Here is a 27,443-nt window from a genome sequence, read left to right as displayed (position 1 = left end):
AAAGAGCGCATTATAGGGATACTGCTACATCAATGTTCATAGCAGCACAATTCACAATAGCTAGGCTGTGGAACCAACCTAGATGTCCTTCAATAGATGAATGGATAAAAAAAAAATGTGGCATTTATACACAATGGAGTATTACTCTGCACTAAAAAATGATAAAAGCATGGCATTTGCAGGGAAATGGATGGCATTAGAGCAGATTATGCTAAGTGAAGCTAGCCAATCCCTAAAAAACAAATGCCAAATGTCTTCTTTGATATAAGGAGAGCAACTAAGAACAGAGTAGGGAGGAAGAGCATGAGAAGATTAATATTAAACAGGGATGAGAGGTAGGAGGGAAAGGGATAGAGAAGGGAAATTGCATGGAAATGGAAGGAGACCCTCATTGTTATACAAAATTACATATAAGAGGAAGTGAGGGGAAAGGGTAAAAAAAAAAACAAGGGAGAGAAATGAATTACAGTAGATGGGGTAGAGAGAGAAGATGGGAGGGGAGGGGGGATAGTAGAGGATAGGAAAGGCAACAGAATACAACAGACACTAGTATGGCAATATGTAAAAACGTGGATGTGTAACCAATGAGATTCTGCAATCTGTATACGGGGTAAAAATGGGAGTTCATAACCTACTTGAATCAAATGTACAAAATATGATATTTGTCAAGAACTATGTAATGTTTTGAACAACTAATAATAAAAAATAAAAATAAAAAATAAATAGAAGAACAGAAAAAAAAATAATTGTAATATAGGTTTACTTACATATTGCTTATATAATCTGCTTGGAATTAGAAATGTGTCAGGTTTCAAAATTTTTCAGATTTTGGGAATATTTTCATAGACTAGTTAAGCATGTATCCCTTATTCAAAAATTTGCAATCTGAAATGCTCTCAGATCCACAACTTTCTGAGAATGGGACATGACACTAAAAAAGTTTCAGATTTGGGAGCTTTCCAGATTTCAGAGATACTTGACCAATATTCAGTTCTGAAGAAAATATTTTAAAAAGAATAATCAGAGACTTTCTCTACCAGATAGCAAAATAGGAAAGCTATAGCATATATACAATATGGAAAGATCAAGAAGAGATATACTCTCACTCCTCTTCTCTATCCAGAATTCACCTAATCCTCCCATGCTCCCCTTCCCTACCCCACTATAAGTCAGCCTCCTCATTTGATTTTTTGGCAATTGGAGAAAGGGAGGGGGCAGGGGATTAGCAAGGGAGGTGGAATATGATGGACATCATTATCCAAAGTACATGTATGAAGACACGAATTGGGTGTCAACATACTTTATATATAAACATTTATGAAAAATTGTGGTATATATGTGTAATAAGAACTGTAATGCAAAAAAAGGTACATATATAAAGGCATGAATTGGCGTGAACATACTCTATATACAAAGATAAGAAAAATTGTATTCTATATGTGTAATAAGAATTGTAATGCATTCTGCAGTCATGTATTTAAAAAAAATCAATAAAAGAGTAAAAATATATATATATATATATATGTATAAAGAAGAGAGATAGTGACTAAAACAAATATTAGAAATGGATTTTGTAATATAAAAACTTAGTATGTGATAAAGATATTTCGAATAAAGGGGCCGAGCTGGTCAATAAATGATTTATGGACAACTGGCAATTCATTTTGGAAAGTACATCTTCATGCCACCTCTACACAGGAAAATCCTATAAAGGGACCTGGAGGACCAGACCCTTAGGGTACTGAGTATGATGGAGGGACAGAGCTGTGCATCACATTTCTTTTGTTACAACACGATTCCCAAGAACAAGAGAGATTACACTTGTAAAACCGAGAGTCAGAATGATCCAGGACTTTCCAATACCAATGGTAGAAGCCAAAAGGCAACGGGCAATGCCTTTGAAAACTCTAAGGGAGGCTGAGGCAAGAGGATTGCCAGGTCAAGGCCAGCCTGGACAACTTAACAGACTCTGTTCCAAGATCAAAAGCAAACCAACAGAAAATGCACTGAGACTATAGCTCAGTGGTAAAGTAACCCTGGGTTCAATCTCTAGTACTGCATAAAATCCAAAATGACTTGAGGGAAAATGATTTCCTTCCTAGAACAGTTCTAGTCAAATCATCAACCAGTGTGAGGGTAGAACAAAGACAGCATTAGACAAGCAAGAGATCTCAAAAACTTAACCCCTCATACATGCTTTTTAAAAAAGTTATGAGAGATTGTGTACCTTTAAAATGGGGACCTTAAGGAAAAGCAATGGCATGTGAATCAGGGATATACCACCAGAGAGAAGCAGGAAGAACCACTCCTCAGAGGCTCTGGGAGACATCTGGCCAAGAAAAGGGAATGGGAGTGCATCTGATGTATTGGATGTGATTAATGAATATTTTAAGTTTCTTCAGAATTTGGGGATAGATGACTGATAAGTAGCAAGAAAATACATAAAAACAAAACAATGTGACAATTATTTTAACAATTGCTTATATCTATCAAGGGAAAACACAAATTATATAAAAATTGAAATAAACATTAAAAATGAAAAAACCCAATAGAAAAATAGACAAATCCATCAAAGTCAATTTATTTGATTGGTACCAGGGATTGAACCCATGGGTGCTTAACCACTGAGTCATACCCCCGGCCCTTTTTATTTTGAGACAGAGTCTCCCTAAGTTGCTGAGGTCAGCCTTGAACTTGTGATCCTCCTGTCTCTGTCTCTGGAATCACTGGGATTTTAGATGTGTACCACCACACCTGGTTTTATGGTCAATTTAAAGAAAAAAGAAGACAAAAAGCCACTAAATCAATTAAAAATGTCCAGTACCACTTGTAATTAAAGAAACAGGTGGTTGAATATACTTAGGATAACTAACATTATCAAAGTGTATGTGAGAAACAAGTAATTTTATATACTATTGATATGAGGTAAAATGAAATTTTTTAGAGGACAGTATTTTAGGTGCACAAACTTCAAAGGCAACAGTTGTACTTCCATCTTTTCTAGAGAAACAATCTTGTATCATGTTTGTAACAGTCTCTGTATGATGTTGGTACCTGCCCTGCTGTAAGTATGACAGAAGACCATGCTGCAGTGGGTAAACTGGGTCTCTGTGCAGTAATATTGAAAGATCTATAAGATATGTTTGTAGAAAAAGCAGAAAATAAGTCTTATTTATATGGAAATTCAGCTGTGTTCATTTTTATGTGTGCTCATGCATAGCATATATCTAGAAAAAAGATAAACTTCAGCAATTAGCACTGAATAAGAACATCCGTGGATATTCATGTATGTTTGAGTCTTCCCCCGACCCGTGTGGGCAGCTGAAATTAAGGTCACTTGTGTGAATTTCCAGGGACATCAAATAAAACACAGACACACATTTTACCTTTAAACAAGCTTCAGGATACGGCTTTTCTGCTCTCGGCCTCAGGCTCCCCAAATGGGGGAGCAAGAGAAAGTCACGAGAGGCTGGCGAGAGAGCAAGCACATTCGGAAGCGGGCTTTTATTCGGGGGGACCCTTATTCTTAGAAAGTTCCATCCAAAAAAGGCCAGAAGGGGCAGGGTTACAAGAGACAGATGAGTGTAATTCAACCCAAGGGGCCATGGAGCAACACACCTACATCTGAAGGCACGCCCTCAACTTCCTGGACCGGGGCAATGTCCAGGTCACTATAAGATGTAGTGACTGGTCAAAGCCTCTCGGCTCCAGGATGGAAAGTGCAAATCATTCAGAGTGGCTCCCCATAATTGGGTATACATACTTATATCTAGTGAATGTTCTGGCATAGATTTTGCATATATATATATATTACACACACACACATACACACACCTTTCATTCAATATTAAAAAAAAATCATTGCAGTCATGAATTTTCTATCATTTTAAAAACATGCATTTAAATAAGCTATACCTTTAAAGTATCCTATGTCACAGACAGACATATACAATGTGGAAGATAAGCAAATGTAATATAGCTTAAATTATTCCCAATCTCTCCCATTCATAAATAATTTCAAGAAAATATGTGGCTGTAATATTCATCCCTATTTCTTCTTCCCACACAAGACAATGGCAACCAGAAATATGTCTAGATGACACATTATTGGAAGTCTATAGTCATTGTATGAAAGCCAGAAAAAGGACGCTAAGTGCTAATGTGTGAATATATAAGGATGGACACACACATACATGAAACATCAGCCCTCTATTCTCTAAATTCCTTTGTTCATTCTTCATTTGAATGTCTTTCTGAATCACACAATTTTAAATTTTGGAAAGTTACTAGCTAGAATTAACTCTAAAACAGGGCCTAGAGAGCCAACAATCCCCACCGCTGGGCACAGGACGCCCAGGTCAGAGCATGTCTGTACCTTAGGCTTTTCCTGGACACTGGGCAGGTCCTCCTGGGACAGCTCCACCACTTGATGCAACTTCTTATGAAGCTCATCCATTTTCTGCTTTAATAGCTGCTCTTCAAAAGCATTTGCTTCTTTCTTTTTCATATAATATCTGTCTTCATTTACTTAAGGGAAAAAAAAGGTTTATATGCAAAGCTTAAATTCAGTTCATCAGAGGAATACATAACAAATGGATAAAGTCCAATTTTAAGATGGCAAGTCCTATTTTAAGATGGCAACATTTTTTAGTCTTTTCCATATTTACAATCTTTATATGCCCTTAGCATAGTAACTATTAAATTCAGAGTATAAGTTACAAAAATTTATGATGATCAAGTCTATCTGGTAATAGCACAGTATCTTATTAAATGCTTCTCATAAAACAATTGGTTGTGCTAATCATTTGAAAATAATTGATCATTTCAGTTTTTAAAAAAGATACGATTCTCTAGGAAGTAAAAGTAAAAGAGCTGGGGCATCAAGCATGCTGTCAGTCACACAGCCCAAAATTGGCTCATGAGACAAAGTAGACTCTGGCTGGACACTTTCAGGCTGTGGCATGTGAAGGAAAAAATTATCCAGGCATAACTCAAAATGGATCCTCCAAGAATACTGACTGACTTTTTGTTGTTGACCAAATATGAAAAATAATGAGCAAAAAAAAAAAGGCTCACGGAGTGCATATGGTCCAACACTATAGACAGTATAAAAGTCCCGAGTGGAGCAAGGGTCCATCTTCCACATGGTTATAGCAAGAGCCAAGTGCAAACGCTGGTATTAAGGCACACCCTGTTCCCTGTAGGGAGCAAATCTCAGTCTACTCTGCAGTCTCTATGACTAACCCTAACCCTAACCCTAACCCCTAAGACAACACTTTGATCAGGGGTCTCCTTCAGCATGTTTTGTTTGTAGTAGGTGCAGAACTTGGAAAATCTCTTCTGAACTTCAGTTCCTTTCACAGTACAAATGACTTACAGCTTTAGAATAACTGTATACAGAAGTTCAACTCCATACAGATAATATTGAAAACGTTTAAAATACTATTTCACTAAGGCTAAGGTGACACTGGCATGAATATCTAGCTCAGGGCTGGTTCAGCCATGGGCTCGGCTGTCAATACGTGAATATAAGTCTTGAACAAACATAGCTGCTACGCTGGTGTTTAACAGAGACCGCTAGGCTTCTGACAGGACGAGCTAGAGACATTTTTTGAAGTCTTTCAGCATAGTCAATTATTTGACCAAAAATGTAATTACTCATTATTTTAATTGACATAAAAACAACTCAAAATATAAGACTATAAGACCAAATACCCCATTGTTCATGCTTCCTCCGTTGATTGTATTTCTGGGCTCTCAGTTCTTCAAAGGAAAATTCTGATTCTCCATGAATAAGCTTTTCCTTCCAATACATAACGACCTGTTGAACATCAGCTCTGGCTGCTGAAGATGAGGGCACAGAGCACTCTGATTTAGAAATCACGATCACCCTTTGTTCCCTACAGGGGAAAACACATCACTTACAACAGTGTATGGAAATAATTCTGGAAGGAAACTAAGTAATAGAACTATGCAATCATTGTACTTGCATATTTGACTCTTTATCACAAGCTGAAGGTATTGCTCCAGACACTTCTGAACCCTAAAATACAGAAAACAAACAGAAGCATTAACTTACTGAAAAGAAAACTTCACACAAATTACCTCATAAATCAATATGACAATATATGAGTAGAAAGGCTTCTTAATCTCCAGTAGATTTCTACATGTTCTTGGTAAAATTTCAGTTAATAGCTAAAGCTTTAGTTTGCATCATCATTGGTAGTATAATTTTTGCAACAAAAAGAGCCCATAAACCTTTAAAAAAAAATCCATTAAAAATTTCTTCTGGTATTACTGAGGTTGTGGATGCCAACAGCTGAAGCTCTGGGTTTTTAAACTGGCTCCAGTTGGGTATGAATCAAGGTAGGAATCCTGGGCCTATGAAAGAGGGAAGCAGAACAAGGAGGAAGAGGATCTTGGTAGGAGAAAAACTGCTGGGGAGGAAGTGAACAGGAGAGATTTATGGAGGGGGCCCTTAGGTCCCATAACAAGTTATATTTGTGAGTTGAGTATAAATTTAGGTTAGATAGCCACGGGCCCAGAAAGCTGACATGGGAACGGGCAGCTGACATGGGTGTTAAGTCACAGGAAACAAGGTTAAAGAAAAGAGATGCCAAGGTGGATACAGAAAGGAGCCAGGAGGACCATTCAATACCACTCCTAGTTTCTGTACAACCTATAATAGTCACCATTACCTGATTCTTAGAGATAGAGGCTGAGTTCTTTCCTTGACTTGATTTTGATGGTACCATTTGGTTTAAAATTGAAGCATTATGCAGAGGTTCTGAGGGCCTAGCTATAAGGGAAAACAGGATAAAATAAGGAGAAATAAGAGAAAAATCACAGTAACCAAAATTATTACACAATACACCCCCTTGATCTTTCAGTAAGCAGCACAAGAAATAAATCAATTCAATCACACTGCCTCAGAAAATGGAACTAAAATATTTTGTAAGTAAGTATTTTAGAGACAATTTCTGACCAAATCAAAATGTTCAAGAAGTACCCCAAATAACTGTAAAACTGGTTATTTAATCAGGATAGGATAGTCAATGCAAATTGCTGAAATGTGGTATTTATTTCTAAGGGAAATAAAGCCCTGCCATGTTTCCTAAAATTGCCATCAAATACATTTGATTCAATTCAGAACAGATGGAGTTCAGAGTATCTCTTTTTGATTTTGTTTTTTAAATCCCCAAAATAGAGTGAAATCATCAAGTTGATTTGTCTCCTTTAAAGTGCCTTATTACCAAAGTGTCTTCCCCATTACCTGAGACAGTATAGTTTGGTTTTCATTAAATACTAGAAGGATTTGCTTTTTAAAGGGAAAAGAAATCAGCAAAAATTAGCAACTAAATTACCAACAATCTGACACTGCAGAAAGTATTATTTTACCTTGAGCTGGCAAATGGGTTTCAGTGAGACGTGTCTGAAATAACCTAAATGATAGAAAAGGCATTAGTATAGATTTTAAGTTTACAGTCAATTATATACTGTATTAAAGTAGAAATTAAAGGTAACAGCTTACTATATGTTAATAAAGACCAAGGTTGAAGTAATATAGTCAGAAAAAATGCTAGGAATATTTTCATATCTGATGTACATATATTAAAAAAATTCCTCAAGTCTGTAAATGTTATAATAGTGTTTGGACTCCTACTTTGGTTATTTTACCCATTTGGAACAAAATGAATATTAATATTTGGGAGAAAGAAGTGAAAATACAAAGCTTAGACCACTTATTCAAAAGGTATCTAGATCCATTACTGCCCATGCTCTGTGAGGACATCTCAAACGGGCCACTTCACAGCATTTTTACACATCAACTCTGTGGAATTATATGCAATTCCTAAGCCTGACATTGGTGAGTAATGCAAGCAAGAGTGCATACTAAAAAGAGAAGAGATCCACAACCAAATGCTAGACCTTGTTTTGCTCTTAATTCAAACAAACTAATGGTAGCAAAACCATTTTACATGATGGGGAAAGACTGAAAATTAGGTGATACTGAAGAATTACTTTTAATTTCATAGGTGAGATCATCTACTAAGATTCTGTAAGAAATAATCTTTTGGAGAACTTATAGCAATAATTGGGATAAACTATTTAGCTAATTCGAATCTCCTATAAAAGTCTTTAGCACAGAAAAAACATGATCAAATGTAATAATTATGGAAAGTAGGTAACGGTAACATTTCTGAGCAGTTTCTTTCCTTTACTCTGTAGTGACCAAATTTTCTACAAGGTTTCCCCATAAAATAGATAACAATACAATGTAAAAGCAAACATTTCCTCTCCAAGTAGGAAATGCCAGGAGGAGCTGTACATAGAAGCTACCTGTACTGCTGTTGCAAGAGCTCTTGAGGTTCAGCCTGGTTTTGAATTCCTCTCCGAAACACAGCACTGGCCTGCTGCAACTCCCCCTGGGCTTCCAGATGCCCTGCCCAGGAAATGTACAGAGGAGATGACTGGATTCCAATCCCCTGGTTGTACAGAAACTCAAAAAACTGATGTGGGTCACTGTTGTATTCAGCCTATAGGAACCCAGAAGAAAAGCACAGAATAACAATGAGGCAAGGGTGGAGGAAAGATGTTAAGAGCTGGGTTGGGGTTGTGGCTCAGAGGTAGAGCGCTTGCCTAGCATGTGTGAGGCCCTGGGCTCCATCCTCAGCACTAAATAAAGTAAAATAAAGACATTGTGTCCACCAATAACTAAAAAATAAATATTAAAAAAAAAGATGTTAAGAGCTACAGGGGTGCAGTTGGATAAGAAGAATAATTTCTAATGTTTTAGAGCATAGTAGGGTAACTATGGTTGGCAAATAATATTTCAAAATAGAGGGGTGCATGCAGGAGACAGAGCCAAACTGGCATTTATGAATGAATGTTCCTAACACAAAGAAATGATAAATATATGAGGTGATGGATACTGTATCCCATAAATGTGAACAATTATTATGTGTCAACTAAAAATTTTAAAAATATATAAATACCAAAATAAATTAAAAAACAAAAAAAAATAAAACACAGAACTGCTAATCTGGGTCAGCCCAGAATCTAGCTGGCCCTCCACCTTTCTATATTTGTGGAGGCGTGAGGATATACTATGTAGGCGAAGGTGTGTATGGTTCTCTGGTCACAAGCCTAAGTTAGGATCATTCCTTTCCTTGACATTCAATATCCCCAAAATTACCCAAACTATTTTTCCTTAGATAGTAAGTCTATAAAAACCCATCACATGAAGTATTACTTGTGTCTTGCTCTGAGCTTGCTCAAGGTCCATAGGTGCCTCCAACCAGTACTCTGTAATTCAGTGAACGAATTCATGTTTGCCTTATCCACTCCACTCGTGATTTTTTATATCTCCAAACCTTTAACTTCCAGGTCGAAGAGATGCAATCTTCAGGCCTGAGCCTTCATTCTCCCCTTAGTACTAAGTGTAGTTTCTGAGAGCCAGAATGCTCCCCACTGTTTACTCCCTGGAGCTCTCCTGGCACCTGGGAGTTTCCTGCTCATCACGTTTCCTACCCAACAAACCCTCTTTTACTTTTTGGTTTCTATTCCATGTTGGAACATGTACAAACTTGAAATAAAGGAGAATTTAAAAACTGAATCAATGATTCACTATACAGAGCCAAGGCTATACACATCTCTAGTAATCCAACTTTTAAAAAGTTATGACTGGAAACAAGGAATTAAAATAAAAGGCAGTCTAAAAGATCTTAAAATATAGGTCAAAAAACAAAAGTTCAACATGATTACAGATTTGATTATCGATATGAAAGTATACTCACAAATTTTAAACAATAATTGATGAATCTTGGGTCATTGTGGTATCTCTTCGTAACTAAAAATTCCTTCATTAAATGTTCTAGTAGCATTATCAAGTAGTCTTTATTATCAGGAAAATTCTCTTCTACCCACTGCATATAGCTAGAAAAATATGGATAATGTTAATTTTCCATAGTACAACATATAGTTGGTTTAAAGGAAAAAACAAAAACAATGCCCCTACCCCTCAAATCCAAATGCTAACCTTTCCCATTCACCAAGTGGGTCATTTCCTTTGTAGCTCTGCATATGGGCTTCAAACATTCTAGAACAAATAAAAGAATGCACATGAAAATTATGGATAATTTATAAGAGCAAAATATTTAATTATATATGATTTATATCATATATTATGTTTATATTAAATATTTATCATATATCTATATATTGTATTATATTATATAATATATATGTGATTTATAAATCTTAAAATAGAAACCTTAAATACCAACCTAAAAGCTATATAAAATTTAAAAGAGCTCTCAGAGGTGGCCAAAAAACTCAAAACAGTCAGTATTTTTCCAGAGGAAAGTTCATCCCTAGCTCTATCCCAGGGTCTCCTGCTTCTGTCCCTGGTCCCCAGGGTTGTTAACCACCCTGAGGGTCAGTGCCTGGAAACTTGCTGCCCCTTCTCCTAACAGTGGGATATAAGCTAGACCCTGCTCAGATCCCTTCTCTTGCTTTCCAGGAGTACAGCGGAGACTGAGTTGGAATAAGATCCAATAAGGGCTTGCCAGCAGGTGGATAAACAAGATTCCACAACTGGACACTCTAGATAGAGTTCATTTCCTGGGCCCCAATGTAACACAAAGTTCCTGAGGAAGAAAAGGTGATTGGCAGTTTTCATGAATCAGTCACTAGAATTCCCATAGAACTGTTTCCCTGACTTCCAAATACCCAAACACATCTTTAAAAAAAAAAAAAAATCAACCAAGCAAAGCAAAACTCTTGTGGCAGTTCAGGTGCTCGTGGGGCAAGCAAGCAAAAAGAAATCAAATAGTGTCAGGTTACATTAAGTACCAAGAAGAAAAAACAAACCAAATAGAAGGGGTAAGAGTTACTATTTTCAGGAAGGGTGGTCAGGGAAGGCCTGCCTCTGAGGGCACTGACGGGATACCACCAGAAAGCCACAGAGCTATCTTGGGAGAAAACGGTCAAGGCTGAGAGAACTTCAGGAACCAGCCTCTTCCAGGAACAGAAAGTGAGCCAGTGTGGCTTTAGTGTGATAAGCTGGGGAAGTTCTAATTTGCATTTTAAAAGTCTTCCTTCCTCCATGTGAAGATGGTAGGGATAGGAAGCTACTGAAACACCCTGGTGACTGGTGGTGAGTTGGACTACATGTGGGGAATCTGGCACCTCTCTTAGGGCGAGGAAAGGACTTCCTGATGGGACTGTGTTCTGGGTATGAGTCAAGATGAGAAGGTCTCCTAGGTTTGCTATCTGAGAAATCATTAGATTTTTTTTGAAAAAGGGATTTTAAAGCAATACTTTGGTAAGAGACAAGAACACCCACCTCAAAATACTTCTTTGGCATATTTCAAGGTGGATAGTCAGAGAATTGCAGGCAGAAATGGCTCTGAAAAACTATTCTAAGAAAAACTTGCATGAATTCATATTAGCAAGGTAAACAGATTGATTTTCTCTAAGTCCACCTTAACTCCTCATTTCCCTTCTGTTTTTTATTTTGATGCTCCCAGGGTCTTGCACAGGATAAAATCTGTATACCTTTCCCCTTATTAATCTATTTATTGTCAATTTATTCCACACACTCAATTAAGGACCCTCAGAAAGTAGAGAATCTTAAACTATACTTTATTCTAGCTATCACCTCCACAGACAAATGAAATCATTGTGTCTTAAGACTAAAAATCCAGAAGTCATGATAGGAAAAGCCAGAAAAGTTCAACTATATAGTGATGAAATGCTTCTACATGTCAAATAAACAAAATTTTTTAAAACTTTCCAAGTCAAAAGAGAAATGATAAACTGGAAAAACAAAAGGACTTCTAAAAATTGAGAAGCAAAGTTATAAACCCAATTTTTTAAATGAGCAAAGGGATTAAAAAGCATTTCACAAAGAAATACAAATGGCTCTTAAACTTGAAAAGATGTTAAACCTCTCTCATAAGAGAAATTCACTGTCAATAAGATACAACTTAATCAATAGATTTTGCAAAACAAAAATTTTAAACACAACAAAAGTATACAGGTAAGAAATGGAAGCAGGCACACTGAAATCTTGCTTGTAGGTATCTTACCAATATCTCAGATGGATTTGCTCTTCATCCAGGAAAAACACTTTCAGGAATCTAGAAAACTGATACATCTGGGTATATGCAAAATACCATTGCCATATGTACATTTTTTTTTAACTACAACACTGTTTGTAACAACAAGATATTGTCAACAACCCAAGTGTCTGTCACTGAGGATTTTTGGATCAATTATGGTATATGCAATATTAAACAGTTGTCTAAAAAATTTTTAAAAAACGAGTGCTATGTATTGATAGAAATCTCCAAGGATATCTTAGGCAAAAAAAGAACGGAATTGCTCTGCTACATTTCATGTGAGATGAAGGCAGGAAATGTACACATACAGACACATACATATACATACATATACATACACTTTAATAACGTTAAGTATTTATATGTCTAAGAAGAATCACTTGAAAAAAAACTAATAAATAAATAAACAAAGGATACATATGATAGGGTGAGAGTAGACAGGTACAGGAATTGTCAGTGAATACTTTCCAAATCTTTCTAAAACCATACAAATATATTATCTATTTTTAAACCTTAAAAATGATTATTTGTAAATTTGAATCTTTCTCATGCCTCATAACAGAGGAACAAATCCCTATAATGCCAGGACTCTTCCTCCAAAATGTGTAATAAACATAACCTTTGCCCAAAGAAATTCATGTTCACACCAACCACATTCTCCAGGAAAATGGCTTAAATACACTAATAATAAATCAACCCGTTCATTAGAGCAAATTAGTCTTTAGAAAGTCAAAATAAGGGCTGAAATACAGATTTCCCTTTAAAAATGGGGGTAGAGGGATAGGACTTCCAAAGAAAAAGTCTTAAAAGATATTTGTTTTGAGTATATTGACAACCTCGGTCTTGTGATCCCCAAATATCTGGTAAAACTAACCCGTTTTACTTCTGCCACATATGATTTAACCGTATCAATTTTTTTTTTTAATCACCGGCTGGGCAAGTCACACAGGCCATGGGAACTTGTCAACCGTTGGCGGGACGGAATAGATCAGTTTAAGTGCTGTGTACTAAAGATTTTTAAAAGAGCAGTAGGATTATGAGTAAGAGAGCTATTGTATATTCTCTCCTTCTGTCGTATAATTTTTAAATGAGTGACTTAAGACACGCAGGGCGGGGTTTTGGTGGACTGGACACTCTCCTCCCACAGCGGCGCCCCAAGCCCACGGATAGGTTTCCTTAAGGAACAGCAAGACCTCCAAGGGCCTCCCAAGCTGCCGCAATGCCCCTAAACGGTCGGCATGGCCGCAGATCTCGAGTCGCCAGGGTCTCAGTGGGACCACCCTCTACTCGGTGACTCGGAAGTGGCCCGCAGCCTTAAGGCGAGGGGGGCCCAGACCAGGAACGCAGGCAGGTCCGTGCCGAGGGCCCAGGGGCGGAGGGCCAGAGCCCTAACTGTCCCAGCCCCCTCAGGGGCGCAGAGTCGGGGATCATGAGCTCGCGGCGCCCACACCCCACTAGCCGGACACTCACTGAAAGACATTTTCCGGGTTATCCATGGCGAGAGGACGCAGGCCGGCTGCTGGACCACAGACAACGAAAGCTAGTAGCACCGCCGATTTGAATCTCCCGCGCAGCCGCAGTCGCGGTGCCGAGCGTTGGCAAAGCGCCTGGCCATTGGCTGTGGCAGCAGACGGTCTGGCCAATCGCCGAGGCCGTTGCCGGGAGACCAAGTTTCGCCCCCTGCGCACTGGCGGCCCCTTCCCACTTCCGGCCGGCTGAAGCGAGAAGAGAGTGTGCGGCCGCTGGGCGGCCAGGGAAAGCCGGTGTGGCTCCCGTGTAGGGATTTCTTTTTCTTTTTTCTTTTCTTTCTTTTCTTTTCTTTTCTTCTTTCCTTCCTCCATCCCTCCCTCCCTCCTTCCTTCTTTCTTTCCTTCTTTCTTTCTCTCTTTTCTCTCTCTCTCTCTCTCTCTCTCTCTCTCTCTCTCTCTCTCTCTCTCTCCCTCTCTCCCTCTCTCTCTCTCTCTCCCCCCCCCTCTCTCCTCTCTCCTCTCTCTCTCTCTTCTTTCTTGCTAACTTTCCAAGTTGGAACTGATTTACGTAATGTCACGACGAAGACATCTTTCGAAGGAAGACCTCGCAGGACTGCAGGTCCCTGAGAGGAAACACTACGCAGCCCTGGAGTCCTGAGAGCCACGCCTCCCTGTCCCCTTTGCTTAAACTGCAGTCCTTGTGCCCGGTACGTGGAGCGAGGAAAAGCGGTTCCACCCGCTCCAGGCCGCTGCGCGGGGAAACGCCCGCCTGAGGATTAGGAAGGAGGAAAGGAAGCCGTCGTGGTGGAGGCCTCCCCTCGTAGGGGCGACTTTCCATCCCGGGTCCCGGGCTGTCAGGAAAGCACCAAATGACCCAGCCAATGAAGGCCTCCTCGCGGATCCTAAAGTGCTGTGCACTGGAAAAACCTGAGTGGTCTTGGTTTACTAACTGTAGCATAAGCGCACGCATGCTTTTAGGTAATTTTCTGGTTGGCAGCGTTAATTATGCATGGCATGTGAAGGTGGTGGTTTGGGACCCTTGAGACCTCTGGACTTGGCTGATGTAAAAGACTGGGTGCCCAGGAGAGAACAAGGGCTTTGGAGAGGTTACAGAATGCCAGGGAGGAAGTTTTCAGCTTTTTTTTTTGGTTAGGTCTAGGCATTCTGGAGACCGAGTTCTCAGGTATTATAAAATCCTATGATCAGTGTCCAGGTATCCAAGAAGAAATAGAAAATATGTGATGTTCCTTAGTTGAGAGTGAGTGGAAAAAAGTTAATCTTCTCTGCCCCTTGGTCTTTAATAACTTACCACTCTACCTCTCAAGGTTGTTCAAAGACTACTTGACAATGTAAGTGGAATATAAAGTACTGTTCATGTGATTACCTTCCTTTAAGAAAGAGGTCTTGTGAATGTTCTAGCTCCCTTAGGCTTCTCAAGTTAAATTCCAAAAACAAAAAATATATATATGGCAGCTTCTGGAAATCCAGGTACTGAGTCTGGAATTTCTTCCAGCAGACCCATTACTTTGGAGCTATAAAGTGTCTGACTGACGGAGTTTATTACTCAGAGAATGCTCACTTTGAAGTCTTTAAACAAGTGCTAGTTTCTACTAACCATCACTAGAACTGAGACATTTTTCATTCTACCAACTCAAGCATCTGATAGTGGCTCAGTAATCAGGAAATGCTGATATTCACCATTTGTCGTGAAGTAGGTGCCATTAGACTTATACCTAATTACAACCTTAGAACTTGAAATTAAGGAACTAGTGATTTTTATCTGGGACATGAAGATACAAAGAAAATGTCTAAAAGTGGTGTATGTGTATATTAAGAGCCAGGTGAGAATTCAGACCGTATCTGCCAGGGGAGGTCAGAGAAGTGGGGAGGTAATGAGACCTTCATTCATGTAAGTCTTCACCTGGGAGGTAGGGCTTAAATGGGCCTTGGATATAGGTAGGTAGGAGAGAGTCCAGGAGAGGTAATTCCAGGTGTAAATCTGGATTAGAGGGAGATCACCCTTGAGGACTCATGTTAATGAGTAAGAAGTCCTATCTCAGGGGACTGGTTTGATATTTTGATGTCAAGTCGAGTGCTAGAATAAAGAGCTCATATTTGATCACATTAGTAACAGGTCTTTCTGGAACAACATGTGTTGTGGTTGTTAAGGGCCTTATGATTAGTTATAGTTAGCTCTACCTGTTTTCTGCAAGCCGTGGAGATTGTCTGTCCTCCTTTTCTTCTGCTACCAGGAGTTCCTCTTACACTAAGCTTGTGCATGGGTAAGGTATTCTGCATATGCTTCCACACTACCCTTTATGAAGGCACATTGACTCTCTTTTTGTGTTTTATTTATTCTAATTTGTTATGTACAACAGCAGAATGCAATTCAATTCATAGTACACATATATAGCACAATTTTTCATGTCTCTGGTTGTACACAAAGTAGAGTCACACCATTCGTGTCTTCATACATGTACTTAGGGTAATGATGTCCATCTCATTCCACCGTCTTTTCTAACCCCAACTCCCTGTCTTCCTCTCCCTCCCTTTTGCCCTATCTAAAGTTCCTCCATTCTTCCCATGCTCCACCCCCCCCACCTTCCCATTGTGAATCAGCATCCTTATATCAGAGAAAACATTCGGCATTTGGTTTTGGGATTGGCTTCCTTCACTTAGCATTATATTCTTCAACTCCATCCATTTACCTGCAAATGCCATGATTTTTTTCTCTTAATGCTGAGTAATATTCTATTGTGTATATATACCACATTTTCTTTATCTGTTCATCCATAATGCCAATTTTCATGAGTGTATCTACAAGTAATAGTAATAAAATATGAGGGTTGTCAGTGATGATTAGAAACTGACATTTTTTTTTCTATGAGTGACATCTTGGCTTACTTGGTCTCTTCCTTTTGTCCATACCTAGGGAAGTTGCCCTCTGCCATTATTCTGAGGAAGAATGAAAATTATTCTCCTCACAGTGTGTTCATCTCGATATCCCCCTAGGTTAATTAACCCTGTGGTGTCTGGGATTTTGGGGGGATAATGGGAAGAATGGGAAGTATAGGCAGAAGAGAGTGGTTTGCAGATTTTTTTTTTTTTTTTGTACCAAGGATTAACTCAGGGGCACTTAACATCCTCATCCCTTTTTATTTTTTATTTTAAGACAGGGTCTTACCAAGTTGTGTAGGGCTTTTCTAAATTGCTGAGACTAGCTTTGAATTTGTGATCCTCCTGCCTCAGCCTCCCAAGCCACAGGAATTATAGGCATGTACTATTGTGACTAGCTAATTTTCAGATTTTAAATTGGTATTGAGACTAATGGAATGTAAAGAGGGGAATCAGATTTTATGAAAGTAGAGTTCTGAGAACACAATGATGGTTTTGATAACTAAAAAGAGAAAAGAATAAAAAGTCATTTGGGAGGCCTAGAAGAATTGACGGAAACAGTCTATTGGATCCAGAGAAAGCTGTAACTTTGATTGGAGATGTGTTGAATAGGATGGATGTGAGGTTAATCCTGGTTGTCGACCTGACTGGATTGAGCAATACCTAAAGAACTGGTAAAGCACACCTCTAGTGTGTCTGCGAGGGTGTTTGCAGAGACAGTTGGTACAAGGATCTGCAAGAGGGGAAAGACCTGCCTGAATGTGGGCCATATTGTCCAATATGCTGGGGATCCGCATGGAACAAAAAGCAGAAGTGGAAAGTTTGCACATGCACCTATTTGAGTCTTCTTGAATGGGTACTGCCATCACCTGCAAATATTAGACCAGATTCTTTAGCTTCTGAATGTGGACTTGGAATCTCCAGAGGACTTCATGTCTTCAGCCTTGGACTGGGGTTGCATTATTGGTCCTTCTGGTTCTAAGGCTTCTAGTAGCAGCAGCAGCAGCTTCTTCTTCTTCTTCTTCTTCTTCTTCTTCTTCTTCTTCTTCTTCTTCTTCTTCTTCTTCTTCTTCTAAGTTGTAGATGGACACAATACCTTTGTTTTATTTATTTACTTGTATGTGGTGCTGAGGATCGAACTCTGTGCCTCACATAGACTAGGCAAGTGCTCTGCCACTGAGCTACAACCCTGCCCAGCTTCTAGCTTCCTGGACTGAGCAACTGCTGATCTTCCCAGCTCTCAAGCCTGTAGACAGCCTTTGTGGGGCTCTCTGACCTATCCAGCCTCTGACTGTGTAAGCCAGCCTGATAGATGTCCTTGTAATTACATATACCTTCCATTCTCCATTCTTCTGGAGAATGCTGGTTGATACAGGATCACCAAGCATTTTTCCTTCTATAAAATATACAGTAGAAGAAAGAGACAGACATGGTTCACTGCCTTCTGGAGCTTATTGAAAGGAGTTTCACATGCTGCTTTCTGAAGCTAGAAAATATATATATATATATATTTTGCCGAAGAGTCTTATCTCTACAAACCAGGAATAAATGAAGAACCTAAGAATAGCTTTAATACTTCAATGAAAAAAATCTATAAACTCTTAAATACTAACATTTTACAAAAATGAATGCAAGAAAAAAATACCAAAGAACTAGTAAATGTGCTGCTCACTTTAAAAAAAAAAAAATCTCTACTTGGAACCTTGTGTCATGGACAGGACTCCAACATCCATCTCATCTAACAATTGTCTTTAATCTCCCTCTGCTCTTTTTTCTCAAGCCTGAGGTGAGAGTGCAACAATTCTTGTGGTATATTGAGTCTGTTAAATAATAATCCTCATTTCATTAATCCACCCTTTGTGTTATTTTTGGCATTGCCATTGCTTCGGTGTTTGTCACCTTATGTCCCCAAACCCACCCTTGAGGGGAGAGGAGAGGTTTTGTTTGAACTGTGTGAGAGCACAGATCTGCTGTGTCTAATCCATGCCTTTCCTGAGTCAGATGTGGAAATGCTAGCTCTTCCTTTCAAACTCTATTCACCTTATAAGCTGATTTTAATATTAAAATTCCGTCCATCTAAAATATCTCTTAGATTTGTCTAATTTTCTTAGGGAGGCCAATAAGGAAATCATTTTTATTTGTATGTGGACTTTTGGTGACTTTGCATTCTACATAATTTCCAAACTTTTTGGAAAAGAAAACTCAGGTCACAGGGTAATAAGCCTCACCCTTGATTTTCCCAAGACACAGCAAGTAAGCAAATGACCTAAACTCACAATCTGTGTGACAGTTTGCTCATCTGCAAATGAAAAACGAAACCTATATCCTTTTCATCATGTTTCTTCGACTTTCTGTGTCCTTTAATCTCATAAGATTTTCCACTTAATCCCTGATTTGTCTTGGGAAGTCACATGATGTCAAAGTGCAGTGTTTAGAGAAGATTGGAGTAGTTGTAGGGCTGGGGTTGTGGCTCAGAGATAGAGCACTTGCCTAGCATGTGTGAGGTACTGGTTTCAATCCTCAGCACCAAATAAAAATAAAGATACTGTATCCACCTATAATTTTTAAAAATAAATAAATAAATAAGAAGATTGGAGTAGTTGTAGAAAGCTAAAGAGTAACTTAAGCGACTACCAAATACTAAGATTAAAAAAAAAAAAAAAGATAGCTCCATCTTGGAATTTTTTTCCCACCTGAGATGTGTTATGGCTTTGAAAGATGTCTATGAGATTAAGGCCCAGTATCTTCTCTGTCACAGCAGCCTGGGAACAAGAACGGAGTCGCCAGGAGCAGGGGACTGAAACCGAGCTTCCTGTCCCCAACCAACCTTGAAAGGAATCTTTGGTAGAATGTGCAGTCCAGCATTCATGCTCATATTTGTGTGAAGTACTCAAGTGAATACCAAGTTGTTTCCCTTTTAGTCCCTCTTCTTTCTCGTTGCAGGTGGCTTGTTCCTCCTAAGCGCTCTCTTGCACCCCTGACACGTGGCTGCTCATCTTCCCTCCACACTGGCTACTTGACTCTGCTTCTTCAGAAGGCCTCTCCCTTGTCAGCATGGAGCTCCTCCTTTAGTGGCTGCTTCTGAACACTGGGTTGGATCCTCCCCTTGTTGTACATGTTATACTAATATAGTTTCTGGGGCAAACTGTCCTGTTCATTCTTAGAAACAAAACACATACTTGAAACTTTCCCTCCGTAAGGGCATTTTCCTGAATTCGTATCACTCAGTCCCCCCCCTCAACTAGGCCCCTTAAAACTGAGTTGCTATAGTTTGGATCTGGAATGTCTGCAAAGGTTCAAGTATCCCCAGCTCAGGGTTATTGGGAGGTGGTAGGAAACTTTGAGATGAGACTTGCTGAGAGGCTTTCTGATCATTGGAAGCATAATCAGAGTAAGTATTGAAAATAATAATTTGGCCTTTTTATTTGGGCGAACCCAAATGTGAGACACTTGGAGGCTGCTATGTTTGGGGTAGGTATCCCCCAAAGGTCCACATATTAAACTCTTGGTCCTCAGAGTGATGGCATTAGAACTGTTAAGAGTCAGGGTCGAGTGGAAGATCCTTAGGGGGGCTGTAAAACCCCAGTCCCTTCCTCCCCTTCAGTTTTACACCACAAGATGCTCCTACTATGATGTACTGCTTCACCACAGGCCTAAAGCAATGGGGCCAATAGATCATGGACTGGAACCTTCAAATCTGTGAGCCAAAATAAACCTCTTCTCTTTATGAGTTTATAATCTCAGGCAGTTCATTATAGCAATGGAAAGCTGACTAGGGCCAAAAGAAATAAGAGATGGAAAAATCAATTCTCCAAGAAGTAGTAGACCCCCTTTATGATCATTTCTTGTATTTGCATTAAGTTTTCCTGTGGTATCCTCTTAAAAACTTCAAGCTTTCATTCTGTTCTGCTCTTATCATTATTTTCTCAGTCTAGCTGCATGTATATCACTGAATAAACATTTTCCTATTCAGACCCAGTTGGCTTGGTGAAGGTTTGGATGATATTAAAATTTGAAATCACTGAGAACCCACAGAGATCAGTTTTCCCCATTTTGTTAGCCTCTTTGGTTTTTCTAAAATCTACAGTGCATTTTTATCAGTATCCCTCAACTTTTTCATTAGTTTATGTCATGATACAGTAATTGGTACATATTTGGAAGAACACCAGTGGCATTTCAAAGACTGATAAATCTTTCCAGATATTTTAGTTGCAAGGAACAAGAAACCTAGCTTGAGATAATTTATTCACCATAAAGTAAACTTACTTAATAACACAATAAACTTACTTAATAACACAATAATTCTGACTGGTGGGTGGGCTTCAGGTAGTTTGATCAGGACTCTTAACTCCCTTTCTCTTTAGTTTTCTCAGTTCTATTTCCTCTGTATTGGTTTTGTCCTCAGGCTGACTTTCTTCGTGGCAGCAAAACAAAAACTACTTATTGCACAGTCCCAAATGCCCCAAATGTCACTCCTAACTAGTTAGATTACTTTCCTTCCCATGAAGCCTCCTCAGAAATAGTTATATGCCCTCGGAAAATCTGGGGCTTTGGGAACTGAAATGGGAAACTTGTGCTGGGGAGGCCCTTTCAGGTATACAGCAGTCTCCTTATAATCACAGTTCTCCTTATGGGGAGGTGGCCCGTGCCTTGTTAGGGGGCCCTTCTTCCTGCCAAGGAGGGTATCCACTATCTAAGAAATAGAAATCTAGAGTAATTATTGAAGAACAAAAGACAAAGTTGGAAAGTCAGTTTCAAAAAGATGGAGCCTTGATAGGTCCAGTCCACACAGGAGCTGGAGCTAGACAGCTAGAAGGTGGCTCCTGTGGTTTATTTAAGGGGCACATCAAAGGCAGGGATAAGGTTTCAGGGATGGAGTCTTGCCTTGTGATGTGATGTCTTGTAGTCAGCAGCTTGATTGGCATCTTGGCAGGTCCCACCCATTTCAGAGGGCTGTGCAGCTATAGCAGGGCACCCCATCTCTGGTGCTGAGTGGGACCTTGGGCAGAGCTGAAGTTCACCTGCATCAGGAGGTCTCTACCTGTAGAGGTGCCATGGGAAGTTCCCAGTTCCAGACCTGTCCCCTCACTGGGCTGTGATGCTCCTCACTGGCTGTGGTGCCCATTGTCCACATACAGACCAAAGATGGATCTTGACACTGTGTCACGTTGAAGAAGAAATTTTAAAACCACTGGAAATAAATGGGTAACTCTGGCTAACTGCAAACTACTGACCCACAGTTGCTTTGGTCATTAGTGGGTGACTGCTCTTCATTTTCTTCCGAAGACAGCCTTGACCATCACATTGCTAATGAGGTGCCAAAAACCACAGGGCCTGCTTACAAGCCCAGTAGAGGGCAAGCTGGGGGGCTGGAAGATGGTGTCCACCTGTCCCGTGTTCTCTGGACTTCCATGGCATTTGGAAAAGAAAAAGAGATTTCAGAAAACACAATGCCCTGTTCTATTTGGATTAGCTTTTCTTGTAGACCCTCTTTTAGAGAAAATTGTGTCCCTCCTCTGAAACTGAAATATAGAAGTTCTAGCCCCAGCACCTCAAAATGTACCTCTTTTAATATGCTATCTTATAAGAAGGGAAAATTTGAACACGGACACCTGAAAGGGAGGACAGTATGGAGAAGCAGGGAGAAGGTGGTCATATGCCAGCCTGGGACAGAGACCTGGAACAGATCCTTAGTGGTCCCTGGAAGGAACCAACCCTGCTAATACCTTGGTCTTGGACTTCGAGCCTCCAGAGCTATAAGAAAATAAATTACTATTGTTTAAGCCACCCAGGCTAGGGTGCTTTGTTAGGGTAGTTTGCTCCAGCAAACTAATACTGACCTCCAGCGTATGTCCCAATCTGGCCTGTTTCCCTTCCCTCTAAATGCCAGTTGAACCAGCAGAGGTAGGGGGTGAGGTCTGACAGGTAGGACATCTGATGGAAGTTAACAGCTGTCAAATCACCTTCAGCAGGAGGAAGAGAAAGCAGCTCCTGGCAAGCCAGAGTTGGCCTGGCACCAGCCGCTGACCTGGGCTGTTGTGCTGAACATGAGCAACTGCACTGAATGTTCTCAGCAGAACACTCACTGGATTGTACCTGCTCTTGGCAGCACCCAATCCTTGAACCCCACATCCCTGCCCACATAATCACCAAACACAAGACCAGATCTTGTAAGTTCTTCTGACACTTTCTTTAGGAGATATGTTCCCCTTAGCAAACTGTCTCCCTTGTGGCAATGAACTAATAAACCTAACATGCTTTCTAGTTGTCTTTGATAGACAAGAGTTTCAGAACCATTCTGACTTTGTTTTATATACACCTGAGTCATTGGGGTACTTCCGCCCTACTCTACCCCACCCAACCACGTCATTTTATACAGTTTAATGCCATTATACAACACTAACATGTTTTTACTATCATTACATTAATAGCTTTTGTACTGATTTTATTATTGAATTTTTCCCTTTGTTTCAGGTGGAATTTTTTTAAAAATATTTAGTTGTAGACAGACACAATACCTTTATTTTATTTATTTTTATATGGTGCAGAGGATTGAACCCAGTGCCTGATGTGTGCCAGGCAAGCGCTCTGCCACTGAGCCCCAACCCCAGTCCTAGGTTGGATTTTCTTAATATAGAATGTAGTATAGGAGGAGGGATCCATTTTAGATTTATAATTGTGATAAATTTTTTTAAAACTCTTTATAATTAGAGTTTCATTTTAACTTTTAAGTTTTTGAGTTTAGTCAGCTGCCTACAAGAATAGAATAAACATAATCCTCTTGTCTACAAACATAAGAGGTCAGGGATGAGCTCTTGTAAATAACCCTTATTCCCAAGGTAACTTTTGTATGTGTTGGTTTAAATATCATTCTTGATGCTTTTTAGGGTTTTATGTGAGCTCCTAATGGGCTAGCATTTTTATCCATTTTTATCAGGCCCCATCAGCCTGAGTGCTACAAAACTAGGGTCCCCCATGGGGAAAATGGCCCTCTCAAGTCATCCCTTGCCAGTGGAATTGACAATGATTACAGTTCTTTTGGGAAGTGCTATCAATATCTATCAATGACAAGCCTACCCAGCTCACTCCCAGGAAGAGAAGCCATGGAGTAAAGCACAGTTGGGGATAAGGGGTGTGTATAGGACACCCAGTGCCTAGTGCTCAGCAGCCCAAAGCTGGAGTGAGGCGTGTGCTCAGACACGGGACGGCAGTGTGAGCTGTAAAGCAGTCAACCTGGAATCTTACACACACTAGAAGGATCGAGTCTGGTTTGCAGCGATGATCTTATGCTCAGTTCTGCCCAAAATGCAAGAGGCAGAGGCAGGAAAATAATTCCAATATTGTAAAACAAAGGTGAAAAATGCATATTTCCACATGATTATATAACAGAGGTACAGATAAGAAAGGATATTGTTATTAGTTTTATAAATAGTTGGTTTACTAGGAAAAGGACAGAGGTGTGTAAAGAAGGAAATAGAAATAGGGAGGAGAAAATGGAAATTTTCAACACTTACTAAACTTTCTGAGTAAGTGCAGCATTAGAAAGAAGCCAGAGGAAGAGCAAAACAAGTACGGGTGGGGGTGGAGAGTAATAAAGGCAGCAGTAATAAAGTTCCCAAAAGCAAGCAAGAGAAGGTCCCGCAGAATAACTCCTTGAACTACCTTAGCATCAGCATCCCCGGGAAGAAGTGGAAATGATGCACCAGAGCCCACTCATTGTGTTCATTATGCTTGGCTGCACTGAAATTTGTGGAGCAGCCCATATCATCAAGAAAACTCAGACATGGTGGGATGTTTCTCTGGTTTTACCCTGTTATAGTTTTTGAAACCTTGCCTCCCTTCAGTGTTTCCCTCTTCCTAAATACAGCTGGGAACCCCTAAGCTAGAAGAGGGGCTGGGTTATGGAAGAGACTCTTACCCTCTGCCTCTCCACCCACCCCTATGTCTGGGCCTGTTGATGTCCCCCATGCCTCTGCCTTTACTTACTTCAGAAAATGCATGGTACAAACTGAGCTGGAGGAGAGGGTCCAAGTCAAAGAACTTGCCAAGGAGCTGAGACTATGAAGTAAGGGACAAAGCTTCAATTGTGCAAGACAGGATGGAACCAGGAGCCAGCAAAGAGGCAAAACGTGACCTGAAGCAAATGATTTGGGAATCAAGATGAGAAGGTCCTGCTGAGCCCCATTAACAGAATAGGGCTCACAGCTCAATGGTGCCCTGGCCAGAGGGTGTGTTAGGTCACCTTAGAGATGCACAGCTCACATGGAGAAACATGTATTTCCATGCAACCTAAGTGGTTACTGCACATAATTTCCCAAGTGCTTCTGCTCTCAGAGTGAGTGTTTCCTGTTGCTCATCTGAACTGGAGCCACTTGTACTATATGCAATTTGAAATTCCCCACTGGACTCCTGCTTTGGTCTTCATGGCATATTTCAGCATAAGCATGGAACCCTTTCTTGCTCTTAGAAGCCTACCTTTCTGAGCCCAGGATTCTATTCTAGTCCCTGCAGGTGAACTTGCAGCTGCCACACTTTACAGGTACTCTTCCCTGGATTCCTCATGCTGGACCTTGGTGCACCTGCTAGTCTGAGCTTCTGACACCAGTCCCACAAATGGGGTTATTTTCTAGGGAATAGGGTCAAACCCCAGCACCATTTGTTGAAAGACTCATCTTTCTCAATTTAATTTCCCTTTTGAAAATCAGTTAACCACAAATATGTAGGCTTATTTCTGGACTCTCATTCCATGATCTACATGTCTATCTTTATGCCAATACCACACTGTTTTAGTTACTGTAGCTTTGGAGTAGATTTTGAGATCAGGGTGTGAGTCCTCCAACTTTGTTCTTTTTCAAGGTTGCTTTGGCTATTTTGCTTCTCCTCTAATACCACATGAATTATGGATCAGCTTGTCCACTTCTCCAAACAAACAAACAAAGTCATTGTTTTGATGGTGACTGCATTGAATATATACAACAAGTTGAGGAATATTCCCATCTTATCAATACTGGTCTCCAAACAAGAACACAGAGTATCTATATTCAGGTCTTTAATTTCTTTCAATAATATTTTATAGTTTTCAGTAAACAAGTCTTGTTACTTAGCTATATTTATTTCTAAGGATCATATTCTTTTTGATGCTATTGTAAATGGAATTGCATTCTTAATTTCATTTCTTGATCAGTCATTGCTAGTGTGTAGAAATACAATTGATTTTTATATATTGATCATGTAACCTGAAACTTGACTGAATTTATCAGCTCTTAATAGTTTTGTGGTTGACTCGTCAATGTTTCCTATATGTGAGGTCATGTCATCTAAAAATAGTAAGTTTTACTACTTCTGTTCCAAGTTGGGTGCCTTTCATTTCTTTTTCTTGTCTAATTGCTCTGAATAGAAATTCCAGTGCAGTTTTAAATAGCAGTAGTGAGAGCAGACTCTTTGTCTTGTTCCTAATTTTAGGAGAAAAGCTTTCAGTCTTTCATTATTAAGTGTGATGATAGATATCCCTTTATTGGATTGAGAAAATTTCCTAGTTTACTTAGTATTTTGTTTTGATTTTTATCATGAAAGGTAAGTTCTCTTTCTGTATGGATTGGGATAATCATGTGTTTCTTCCGCATTCTATTAAAACAATGTATTGCATGAGCTGCTGTTGTGTATTCATTCACTCTCTCTTGCATTCATGGGATAATTTCAGTTAGTGATGGTGTATAGTCCTTTTACTATGAGGCTCAGTTCAGTTTTCTGGTATTTTGTTGAAGATTTTTGTCTGTATATTCTCTAGAGCTATTGGTTGGTAGTTTTTATTTTTGTGATGTGTTTATCTGGCTTTGGTATCAGGGAATACTGGCATCATAGAATGAGTTGGGAAGTACTCTTTTCTGAATGTTGGAGAGTTTAAGGATTGGCATAATTCTTCTTTAAATGTTTGGTAGAATTCTGCTGTGAAGCAATCTAGTCTTGGGTATTTCTTTGTTGAAAAGTTTTTAAAAATTATTGATTGAATCCTTTTACTTGTAAGTTTATTCAGATTGTTTATTTTTTTTTTCTTGAGTCAGCCTTGCTAGTTTGTTTCTAGGCATTTGTCCATTTTATCCATGTGACCGATCGTGTTGGTGTATAGTTGTTCAGAGAGCTCTCTTATGATCCTTCTAATTTCACTAGAGATGGTAGTAACACCTCCACTTTCATTCCTGATTCCCTGCACCCACTTTTTCAGACTTGTTAAAAGTTCGTCTCTTTTTTTGAGCTTTTCAAAGATTTACCTTTTGATTTTACTGATTCTCTCTACTGTTTTTCTGTCCTCTGCTCTAGTCTGTTTGCCCTTCTGCCTGCTTTGGGTTTAGTTGCTTTCTTTTTCTAGTCCCTTGAAATTGGAGGCTGGTCACTGATGTGAGATCTTTCTTTTACGTAGGCAGTTACAGTGCATTTTCCTCCGCCCGATGTTTTCGCTGCAGTTCACGGTTTTTGGTGTGTTGTTTTATTTCTCAAAGTATCATCTAATTTTTCTTATTATTTCTTTTTTACCCATTAGTTGTTTAAGAGTGTGCTTTTTAATTTCTACATACTTGTGAATTTTCTAAAATTCCTGTGTTACTGATTTCTAACTTTATTACATTGTTTTGGAGAATACACCTGGCATAATTTCATTTGTTTTACTTTACTGAGGCTTATTTTTTAAATATTTATTTTTTATCTTTAGGTGGACACAGTATCTTTATTTTATTTTTATGTGGTGCTGAGGATCTAACCCAGTGCCTCATGCATGCTAGGTGAGTGCTCTACCACTGAGCCACATCCCCAGCCCCACTGAGGCTCATTTTGTGGACCACCTGTGGTCTATCCTGGAGAATTTTCCATGAGCCACTTAAAAACAACATTGATTTGGCTGCTGTTTGGTATAATGTTCTACATATGTCTATTAAGTCTAGTTTCAAGGGTTCTTCAAGTT

At 39.4% G+C, this 27,443-nt stretch overlaps 1 protein-coding gene and 1 long non-coding RNA gene across 5 annotated transcripts in view; one reads left to right on the top strand and one right to left on the bottom strand.

The window, feature by feature from the left end:
- Bub1 (BUB1 mitotic checkpoint serine/threonine kinase) overlaps positions 1–13,981 on the bottom strand; it is a 49,253-nt gene extending 35,272 nt beyond the window's left edge. For all 3 annotated transcript variants that reach the window (XM_078028320.1, XM_078028321.1, XM_078028322.1), the window contains exons 1-9: positions 13,596–13,981; positions 10,040–10,099; positions 9,798–9,936; positions 8,341–8,537; positions 7,399–7,442; positions 6,699–6,799; positions 5,991–6,043; positions 5,716–5,900; positions 4,376–4,527 (exon numbers count right to left, since the gene is read on the bottom strand). In XM_078028320.1, the coding sequence (XP_077884446.1) occupies positions 4,376–4,527; positions 5,716–5,900; positions 5,991–6,043; positions 6,699–6,799; positions 7,399–7,442; positions 8,341–8,537; positions 9,798–9,936; positions 10,040–10,099; positions 13,596–13,966 (1,302 nt within the window). In that variant the 5' untranslated portion in view covers positions 13,967–13,981. The remainder of the gene's footprint in view (positions 1–4,375; positions 4,528–5,715; positions 5,901–5,990; positions 6,044–6,698; positions 6,800–7,398; positions 7,443–8,340; positions 8,538–9,797; positions 9,937–10,039; positions 10,100–13,595) is intronic.
- Positions 13,982–14,039: 58 nt separating this feature from the next.
- On the top strand, positions 14,040–19,635 carry LOC144369177 (uncharacterized). 2 transcript variants are annotated; one of them, XR_013428669.1, is made up of 2 exons: positions 14,040–14,301; positions 19,433–19,635. It is a non-coding gene; the product is annotated as an uncharacterized LOC144369177 (long non-coding RNA). The 2 variants fall into 2 exon arrangements; XR_013428668.1 differs by having other exon boundaries at positions 14,040–14,572.
- Positions 19,636–27,443: the final 7,808 nt, after the last annotated feature.

This window comes from Ictidomys tridecemlineatus, chromosome 12 (genome assembly GCF_052094955.1).
Source record: "Ictidomys tridecemlineatus isolate mIctTri1 chromosome 12, mIctTri1.hap1, whole genome shotgun sequence".
In the NCBI taxonomy this organism is placed as follows: Eukaryota; Metazoa; Chordata; class Mammalia; order Rodentia; family Sciuridae; genus Ictidomys; species Ictidomys tridecemlineatus.
Note: the sequence above shows the minus strand (reverse complement) of the source record. Positions and strands in the feature narration are given on the sequence as shown.